This window comes from Meles meles, chromosome 6, assembly GCF_922984935.1.
Source record: "Meles meles chromosome 6, mMelMel3.1 paternal haplotype, whole genome shotgun sequence".
In the NCBI taxonomy this organism is placed as follows: Eukaryota; Metazoa; Chordata; class Mammalia; order Carnivora; family Mustelidae; genus Meles; species Meles meles.
This window is the reverse complement of record NC_060071.1, coordinates 56,964,122-56,974,710: the sequence shown is the minus strand read 5'-3', so window position 1 is coordinate 56,974,710 and position 10,589 is coordinate 56,964,122. Positions and strand designations below refer to the sequence as shown.

General features: G+C 39.9%; 1 protein-coding gene across 1 annotated transcript; it reads left to right on the top strand.

Moving 5' to 3' along the window:
• The first annotated feature begins 9,288 nt into the window (after positions 1-9,288).
• On the top strand, positions 9,289-10,227 carry LOC123944317 (olfactory receptor 4F3/4F16/4F29-like). Its single transcript, XM_046009300.1, has one exon. It carries the CDS (start codon positions 9,289-9,291, stop codon positions 10,225-10,227), a length of 939 nt encoding a protein of 312 aa, XP_045865256.1.
• Positions 10,228-10,589: the final 362 nt, after the last annotated feature.

Below are 10,589 nucleotides of genomic sequence, written 5' to 3'. Positions count from 1 at the left end.
CTGGGAAAATCAGTCTTATTCTGAGACCATTCCCAGCACAGACTGAAATCATATTGGTGTTCCCTCTGCTATGTGGTACCATTTTTTTTTGTTTATTTACAGCATAACAGTGTTCATTGTTTTGGCATCACACCCAGTGCTCCATGCAGTACGTGCCCTCCCTATTACCCACCACCTGGTTCCTCAACCTCCCACCCCCCCCTACCCCCCTGCCGCCCCTTCATAACCCTCTGGTTGTTTTTCAGAGTCCATAGTCTCTCATAGTTCATCTCCCCTTCCAGTTTCCCTCAACTCCCTCTCCTCTCCATCTCCCCATGTCCTCCATGTTATTTGTTATGCTTATGTGGTACCATTTTTGACTACCCTCTGCATTGCTAATTAGCTATCTCTTTTCCACTCTGGGGGAATTTCAAATAGGTCCATATGCCAGATGTGTGTTTTCTGTGGATGCTGCTATTTCAGGTCTGCTAGGAAACAGGTGGGTGAGAAGGATAGGCAGAACACATGCAATCATATTGTTGTGTTTTGTGTTTCGACTAAGATGTCTACTGGTACTAAATCAGAGTTTGAAATCACCACTGAAGATTTCAAACTGTGATTTAGTTGTGGTCCATGAGAAGAGGGCACCCAGAAGAGAAAGAGTTGAGATGAGTAGTTGAGTCAATGGGCAGGGCTTGAAAAATATTTTGCAGAGAACTTACTTTGACTTTTAAAAGGTATAGAGAGGTATTCAGTGTCACGTCTTCAAGGGTAAGAACCATGATGTGGAAGAGTCAGGCACAATCCAGGAGGCACACAGGAGTGTAAATAACATTAGGATGCACATGGAATACGTAGATTTAACTCAGATTTAGTCTGGCGGTAAACATCCACTTCAGAATTGGTAATAGCGTCTGGTTTTGATGGTGGAACACAAATTCTACACAAGCAGAATTACCCAATTTAATTACTGTTTGCCAAAGAAGCAGGAATTGCATATTCTCTCCTTTTACACTGACCATTTAGTTAGTTATTATAGTAAATGACTGGTGGAAAAAAATCTGAAGTAATCGCTAGGGTCAAATATTCTAATTCATTTAATTGGACCCTCGTCTTCCTGAAGGATTCAGAAAAACTTGATATCTGGATTATTTGTCTATCTATTGTTACAGTCAACAAAAAATACTTCCTCAGCTTCTGTTATGTTTTCCACATTAATCAGAGTTCCAGGAATACAGAGAAAAATACACAATTTCTTCCCCCCCTGAGCTGGATGAGTGAGAGTAGGAGATAGAAACCGAAAGTTACATTGCATCACTACACCTGGAGCAGGAACGGCTGAGGGGTGGAGAGGTAAGTAAGGGAGGAATACCATCTAGGGAAATGTCTCATTAGAAAAGAAGTGGAACGAATGGGGAAAGCTTTGGTTTCTGGTTAAGGATCTGCCATTCTCCATGGCAGATGAGGCTTTCTGTCAAATATTTTATGAGAAGTAAAACTCGGGTCCTTGTCTATGTGAGATGATTTTCTTTCTAAGAGCCTTCTACTGGGTTTTCAATATGTAAGATAGTTTTTAATTCCTTTCCTGTATCTTTCCACTTGGTCATGTGAGTCTCTAGTCTCAGAACTTAAGGGAAGTTTCACTCTGTTTCCTTCCTCTTTCTCTTCCACATGATTCTTCTTCTCACTCTTTCCCTATTACTTACTCCTTTGCTTAATTTTTGTTTTCTTTTTTAAAAAATATTTTATTTATTTATTTGACAGAGAGAGAGAGTTAACAAGTAGGCAGAGAAGCAGGCAGAGAGAGGGGGAAGCAGGCTCCCTGCTAAGCAGAGAGTCTGATGTGGGGCTTGATCCCAGGATCCTGAGATATTGACCTGAGCTGAAGGTAGAGGCTTAACCCACTGAGCCACTCAGGTGCCCCAATTTTTGTTTTCTTTATCCTTAAGTTGTTTCTCTCCATCCCTCACCATCGTTTTTCTTCTCTATGTATGTTTTCTTAATCTTCTAAAATATCTTATTTTAGACAATTACATTGAAATTGCAAAGGAGTTAATTCAAATTAATTTAGCAAACTCTAACTTCCTAGAATTGACAATTCTGCTCTCCAAAACTCTCCTAGGATGAAGACAGAGATGACTCATGCAGAGGTCTGGCCCTCTTGTGCTTGGAAACACAGGAACCAAGTCATGCACATGTAACTATACTGCAGGGCAAAAGGTGCTGTGCAAAAAGTGCTACAGGAAAGAGAGGGAACAAGATCTTTTTCCCCTTCTAGGATAGCAGAGAGGTTTCATGAAATGGGTGGCACTTAAATGGGACTGTGAAAATGAACATTTCAAGATAGATGAGGCAGGTTTTTTTTTATTTTATTTTATTTGGAGTGGAGAGTCTGAAGAAAAGGAGGAAAAGATAGTTTCAGAGATAGTGAAGGGTCTCATTTAGCTGAACATAGGGTGAATTAGTGCTGCAGCCCAAACACAGAGACCCCAGAATACCCGGATTATTTTTTAGTCAATGGAAAATCTCCAATTTGTAGTAGTAGAGAGGCACAATTAGTTTTTCTGGAATATTATTTTGCTGTAGAATAGGTGGGGGTGGGCAGAGATTGGGAACCAGGAGCACTCTGGGTTTTGCAGGACCTTGTATTTTCCATTGTTGGCTCATCGTCCTCACTACTGTATCTACTGGTCTACTGGTTCATCCTCTATTTCTTACTGGTTTCTCTTCCCTGCTTCTCTGGATCCCACTCCATCCAAACGAGATGCTAGACAAATCATGGAGAATTTTGATTTTTTTCTTTTTCAAGTGGCAAAACTGCAGGATGTCGGATGATCTTTTCCTTGGTTTGGGGGCTTTTCATTTGTTTATTTATTTAAAGATTTATTTATTTGAGAGAGAGAGAGTGTGGGAGAGGGCAAACAGGAGGAGGGGCAGAGAGATAGGGAGACAAGTAAACTCGCCATTCAGTGGGGAGTCTGATGCAGAGCTTGATCCCAGGACCCTGAGATCATGACCTGAGCTGAAATCAACAGTCAGTCACTCAACTAACTGAGCCATCCATGTGCCCCTCTTTTATTTATATGATGGTGATATGATCAAATAAAAAAAGGGATGGTAATAGGCAGAAATCATTTTATACATCTGCTTGAAAATCTAGAGTTCATAGACCTCATTGACAGGATAGCCACTAAAAGACAGACCTTCTAATCTAGTACAATTTAAACTGGCCTGTTACTACTTTAGTGTTCTTACTATAACAAGAAGTCTTATTATAATATATTTCTGTCTTCACAAATATTTTTCCCTTTCCCTTCCTGACTTAGAACAATACATAGCCCTTGTATTTTGCAAGGCAAAGCCTTCTTTTCTTTGTTTTTTTATTTCATCCATTTCTGCTACTCCAGGGCCTTATGACCAATCACCTCGGGCTGTTGGGCACTTTCATATTCTCCCCCACTGGTTCCTATGAAACACTCATTTCTCCTCTTTATTTAATCATTAAAAAGTACTTTATTTTGGGCTCTCTCCATGTATCCTTTTCCTATTTTATTTTTAAATTGTATACTCTCAATAGCCTTTCTTAACAGCCTTTTACATTAACCCTGGGCAATTTGAGTTCCTCCATTTATTATTCATTTATTCCATAAATATTTATGGAGCACATCTGATGTGTTACATTCTAGGCACTAGGAATACATTATTAGTGAAGAATTCCTAGAAGCGCCTTGCTTTCAAATACCAATTTTCTTATTATTGATCCCAGAAACGCTGAAATAATTCATTCCACTGCAACACTATCCGCCCTCTGAAATAATCTCATTTCTTGACTTCTAGAGTTCTCAACTCTCTAGTTCTCTGGAAACTTATTTCCCTGTTTTTTTTTTTTTTTTTTTTTTGTTTGTTTGTTTCTTTTCTTTCTTTCTTTCTTTTTTTTAAAAGATTTTATTTATTAATTTGACACAGAGGGAGATATAGCGAGAGAGGGAACACAAGCAGGGAGAGTGGGAGATAGAGAAGCAGGTTTCCTGCAGAGCAGGAAGCCTAATTGGGGGCTGGATCCTAAGACCCAGGGCTGGGTCCTAGGACCCAGAGATCATGACCTGAGCCGAAGGCAGATGCTTAACAACTGAGCCACCCAGGTGACCCCCCAACACCTGTTTTTGTTTCTTTTTCCCAGACTTTAAATCTTGGGCTTTTCTCATAGCATATTTGACTTTTCCTCTCTCTCTATATATTTCTTGTGGCTTCAATGCTCATACCTATGCAGATGATTTCTAAGTCACCTCTCTATAAAGTGATTTACAACTTTATTTATGACTTTTTTTAAAAGAAGCTTTAGCTTCTTTAAAAAACAAACAAAACATTACTTTGCAAGTATCAAGTTCCTCAACTTAAATTCCCAAAATGACTACTTCCCCATCATGGAGTATTTCATCCTCCATAGCCTGGCTTTCTAGGGCCTCTGCAGTCTGTTTTCTATTTATCTTTACCTTTTATCTCCTATGTTCCTCCTACACAACCTTGCATTGAAACCATAAAAATTGTTCTCTGCCCAAAATTGCTTGCTTATTCTCACCTCTGTACATGTACTGAGGTACTGTACATGCACTGTCCCCTGGTTGGAATATCCCTATCCATCTTCTTTTTCTGTTATTTAAAAAAAATTGTGAAATATTCTACATACAGAAGAGTGTATAAACATAGGTATTTTAAAAATAATGTGAATTCCTGTGCATTCATCACTCATGTTAAATGATAGAGTTTTTCTAGTACCTCATAATGCTCCTGTGTTTCTGTTTTTGTTCCTCTCCTTCCTTTACACAGTTCACCTCCATGTGATTTTTGTGTAAACAGTCTCTTGCTTTGGGATGCCTGGGTGGCTCAGTTAAGTGTCTGCCTTTGACTCAGGTCATAATCCCAGGGTCCTGGGATCAAGTCCTGCATCAAGATCCCCACTCAGCGGGAAGTTTGCTTCTCCCTCTGTCTCCTGCTCCCCATCTGTGTGCTCTCATCCTCTCTCTCATTCTGTCAAATAAATAAATAAAATCTTAGATTTTATTTATTTATTTGACAGAGAGAGAGAGAGAGATCACAAGTAGGCAGAGAGGCAGGCAAAGAGAGAGGGGGAAGCAGCCTCCACACTGAGCAGAGAGCCCAATGCAGGACTCGATCCCAGAACCCCAAGACCACAACCCGAGCCAAAGGCAGAGGCTTAACCCACTGAGCCACCCAGGTACCCTACATAAATAAAATCTTAAAAAAAAAAAGCTCTTGCTTTTTCTTTTTCTATTATTCTGTCATTTATGTATGCAAAAGCAAAAAAAATGTACATTGATTAAAGATGAATAGTACTGGATACTGGTACCTGGAGGTCCACCTTTCAATTCACACTTTACATGTCTAGACTAGAATCCTTCATCTCCTGCCCTCTCTGTCACCTGAGCTTCCCTTCAAGGAGGGACTTGCTGTGCAGCCATGGGGAGTGCTATCAGCAGATAGCCCTGAGGCCACACCCTGACCAAGGGTGGATGACTGATGTAAGTCCCCAGCTATTTTCACCCAACTTGGGGCAATATGATGGAGCAAAACTCCCTCCAGGCTCAGTGTGGTGGGGATTTGTTGGGTCTGCATCACAGTTAGACTTTGTCTTTTGCCCAATCCTGCCTCCTCTGACTTCTTCTTAAAGGTGTTAATCTCTCATGACCATGTTGTATCCTAACCTCCACTTCAGCACTTGCTTTTGGGAAACCCGAACTGCTACACTGTCCCACTTTTCCTCCTTTTAGCATAAGTATTTTTTTTTTATCAATTTTATATCTAAATTCATGGGTGATAGGGGCACCCGGGTGGCTCCTTTGAGTAAGTGTCTGACTCTTGATTTTGGCTCAGGTCATGATCTTGGGGTTGTGGGACTGAGCCCCACTAAGGCTCCATGCTCAGTGGGGAGTCTGCTTGGGATTCTCTCTTTCTCTCCCTCTGCCTCTGTCCCCCACCCCCTCTCATGCATGTGCTCTCTTTCTCTCAAATAAATAAATAAATATTAAAAAAAATAAATCCATGGTTGATATTACCTGAACAATTTTCTTTTTCATACTGCCCTGGTCAAATTTTAGTATCAACATTATGTTCTTCTCATAAAATAAGGTAGGGGAGAAGGTTTTCTCTCTTTCTATGCAATTTCAGTAGAATTATAGTTATTGGTTCCTTGAATTTTTGGTAGATTTTGCCATTAAAACTAGAGTTATGTTTGCAGGAAGATTTTTAAAATTCTATTTAAATTCTTTAATCTCTTTAATGCAGTTATAGTATTATTTCGTTTTCCTATCTTTTCAGTTGTGGTCCCACAGAAAACAGCACACTCAAGTAGAGTAATAGGGGAATATTCACAATACGTAGACTATTCAGAAAGATGAGGATAGGATTAAGGAAAGCAGTAAGTTATGGTGAAGCATCCCAAGGTGGTTGCTGGGATCTGTAAAGGAAGTTATCGATGTAGGAGAGGACTGCCCCATTAAACAGAAATGCAGACATTGCCAGCCTGAGGCCTAGAGGGGACTGTCAGGAGATAGATATCCTTATCTTTCACCTTCTCTTCCTGGTCTCCCGTTTCTTGTTAATGCCTCTTACTGACCAAAACCAGCCAACAGTGACAGCAGGGACGCCCTGCAGTTCAAGCAGTTCTTAAAGGCCCTCCCCAGAGCTGTGTAGCAGGATGAAGAAGGACAGTGGATCCAGAATGTCCAACACAGTGAGTTTTGGTAAGTTATGTTTTACTAGATACTTGCTGGTATTATCAAAATTTTGGAATATGTTGGCATAAAGTTGTTTATTATAGTCTCTTATTATGCTTTCAATGTCTGTAACATCTCTGCTCACATTCCTCTTTTGCTCTTGATATTAGTTCTACGTGCCTCCTCTCTTTTTACTTGATTCATCTCATCAGAGGCTTATCAATTTTACTTGTCTCTTCAAAGAACAGCCTTTCTGTAGATTCTCTGTAGTTTATTATTATTTTCTCTTTCATTAATAGAAAATGTTTTTGTTTTGTGGTTGTGTTTATTACTTTTAAAGATGGATACTTAGGGGCGCCTGGGTGGTTCAGTGGATTAAAGCCTCCGCCTTCGGCTCAGGTCATGACCTCAGGGTCCTGGGATCAAGCCCCGCATCAGGCTCTCTGCTCAGCAGGGAGCCTGCTTCCCCCTCTCTCTCTGCTTGCCTCTCTGCCTACTTGTGATCTGTGTCTGTCAAATGCATAAATAAAATCTTAAAAAAAAGATGGATACTTAGCTCATTAAGTTTTAAATAAATTTAAGCCTTTTTTTCTTTCTCAAATATAAGCAGTTAGACTATATATTTCCCTCTAAATACTGCTTTGTTGCATCCTACAGGACTTGGTATAAAATATAACTCAGTTTAAAATGTTTTCTAATTTCCATTGTGATTTCATCCTTGACCCAAAAGTTTTTTAAACTGTGTTATCTAATTTCTAAACATATGAAGATTTTCTAGGTATATTTTGGTTAGTGATTATACCTTAATTGCTTTGGGGCTGGAATACAGTTTACATAGTAGTAATCTTTGAAATTTGTTAAGATTTGCTTCATAATACAGCATATGGTAAAGTTTTATAATGTTATATATATGCTTGAGTATCTGCATATATTGGGGACAAGGAATCTATAGAATTTATTTTGATTAATCATGTTTTTAAACCTTCATTATGCTGACTGATATTTTGTTGGTTTTTCCTACTGTTCACTGAAGGAAATGTGTTTCACTCTCCCACTATTTCCACAAGTATACAGAATTTCTCTTTCTTTTTGTAGTTCTGCCACTTTAAAAAAAATGTTTTTAGGCATTTTGAAGTCCCTGTGGGCTATCTAGTAGAGACAACAATTTATTGCCATATAATACTTAGAACCTTTGTTTTCCTTTCACTCCAAAACTATTTAAACTCTTTTTTATTTCTCTCTTTAAGTGACTTCCTGACATCAGAAGAGAAGCCATGGTGAAATCTTAAACAGAGTCAGTAATTACAAGGGAAGTTGGTGGGAGATGACTTGAGATTAGGACCGATAAATTTAGAGCCCTTTTCAAGTCTACTTAAATTCCACTGTAATCATGATTTGACCAAATGAATAGAGGTGGTAGTTAATTTGTACCTTTTTTTTAAGAAATTGACCTATTTACCTATTTATTTATTTATAGTATTTTATTTATTTATTTGTCAGAAAGAGTGAGAGAGAGCAAGCATAAGCAGGGGGAGTGTCAGGCACAGGGAGAAGCAGGCTTTCTGCTGAGCAAGGAGCCTGACGTAGGACTTGATCCCAGGACCCTGGGAGCATGACCTGAGGTGAAGGCAGATGTTTAACTGACTAAGCCACCCAGGCATCCCTCGAAATCTATTTTTTTGAAAATATTTATTTATTAAGAGAGAGAGAGAGAGAGAGCTTGTAAGCAGGGGGAGGAGAAGAGGGAGAGGGAGAGGAGAACCACACTCCCTGATGAGTGCCCAGCCAGACACAGGGTTCCAGCTCATGACCGGAGATCATGTCCATGATCATGATCATGAAAGCAAGAGTCCAACACTTAACTGACTGAGCCACTCAGGCACCCCATGTCCCTTTAAATAGACAGTATGGCGGCTTGGTACTGTGTCAGCTTCAGTAGATTTTACATACTCTAGAATTCCTTTTTCTTGTGTTTCCGACTAGAATCCATTGTAAGGGAGAGTCTTTTGTGATATGGCTAGGTTAAAGTGAAACAGCAGCCATATTTGTAGCTCATGCACGTTGTCATTTCTCTGCTGGCTTATCTCATCGGTATGAGGCAGTGGCCAGGATTGCAACTGCCACACCTCCTTTGGGATCCTTCTTGAGCTTCTCTGACTTGTGGGCCAGCTGTATGTTCAGCTCTGTGGTGGAGGGCTCTGGCTTTTGCAGTACATCTGCATTATCGAGGTTAGAGGCAATGAGCACTGACACTAATTTTCATCTGTCCTTAGCTTTCACTTGTGGGTTCCAGTTTATTTTTGTTTTCCTCCACTTTACATTCATCTTCTCTTCCTGGCTGCCCATCCTGTGGACATCAAGCTACAGCATCAGATGCAAAAACAACAGACTTACAGAGACTGCTGGATTAGCTTCCATGATTGTGTAAGGTCAAAGCACTAATGAATCCCTTAGTATGTTATCTCCTAGAGGTTCTGCTTCGCTAATGGAACCTTGACTGATATGGCCAGTAATCCCAATCTCTTATTTTTTCCTGTTCTTTCAGGTAAATTTGGAGCCCAAAGTGACTGAAACCATGGGGGGAGGAAATAATTCGGTGGTGTCTGAGATTGTGTTGGTGGGACTCACCAATTCTTTGGAGATGCAGCTTGTCCTATTTCTAGTTTTCTCTGTGTTTTATGTAATAGGTATTTTAGGAAACCTCCTCATTGTGCTCACAGTGATCTCTGATTCCCATCTACACTCCCCCATGTACTTCCTGCTGGCCAATCTTTCCTTTATTGACATGTGGGTTTCCTCCATTGCAGCTCCCAAGATGATCTCTGATCTTTTCAAGGAGAGAAAAGTAATCTCTTTCCAAGGCTGCATTGCTCAGATGTTCTTCATTCATGTTATTGGAGGAACTGAGATGGTTCTGCTCATTGCCATGGCCCTTGACCGTTATGTTGCTATATGCAGGCCTCTCCGTTACCTGACCATTATGAACTTCAGAACTTGTGTTTTACTTTTGGTGGTAGCTTGGACCATTGGGATCATTCACTCATTGATCCAACTTGTATTTGTTGTAAACCTGCCATTTTGTGGCCCTAATGAAGTGGACAGCTTTTACTGTGATCTTCCTCGATTTATTAGGCTTGCCTGCACAGACATGTACAAATTGGAGCTCATGGTCACTGCCAATAGTGGTTTCATCTCTCTGGGAACTTTTTTCATTTTGGTTATTTCCTATATCTTCATCTTGGTCATTGTTTGGCAACGTTCTTCAGGTGGCTTGTCCAAGGCCCTCTCTACTCTATCAGCTCACATCACAGTTGTGGTCTTATTTTTTGGTCCATGTATTTTTGTGTATTCATGGCCATTTCCCACAGTACCAGTGGATAAGTTCCTTGCCATTTTTGATGTAATTATTACCCCATTTCTGAACCCTGCCATCTACACTTTCAGGAATAAAGAGATGAAAGTGGCAATGAGGAGAATATTCAGTCAGGTGTTGAGCTCCAGGAAGATGTTTTAAGTGATTTCGGTATCAAGAAAGACAAGCATCTCTAACATTTCCTGCCCCTGCTGCAGACATGAATCCAACAAAACACAGCACCATGGATGCTCTACTTACTAGTTTAATTATTAATTCTAGGACTTTCTTAATGAGTTTTCTGCCCATAATCAAGGAGGATATGATGTTCTTTCTTATGTAATGTGATGGAATAAGAAGTATTAATATACAATTGTTTCCACATTTTCTCACCTCTCCTTGATAAGGAGGATTTTGGACAGGCCTTCCTATTTGTTTTCCTACTCTGTGTTCTGAGGAGAATCCTACCTTGTCAGATTGATTTTCAGGGTTTATAATGCAGAATCTGAAGAAAAGTGCTTTGG

What these genes read in the sequence shown, in the direction of transcription:
- LOC123944317 (XM_046009300.1), top strand. Translation starts at nt 9,289, where the DNA reads ATGGGGGGAGGAAATAATTCGGTGGTGTCTGAGATTGTGTTGGTGGGA.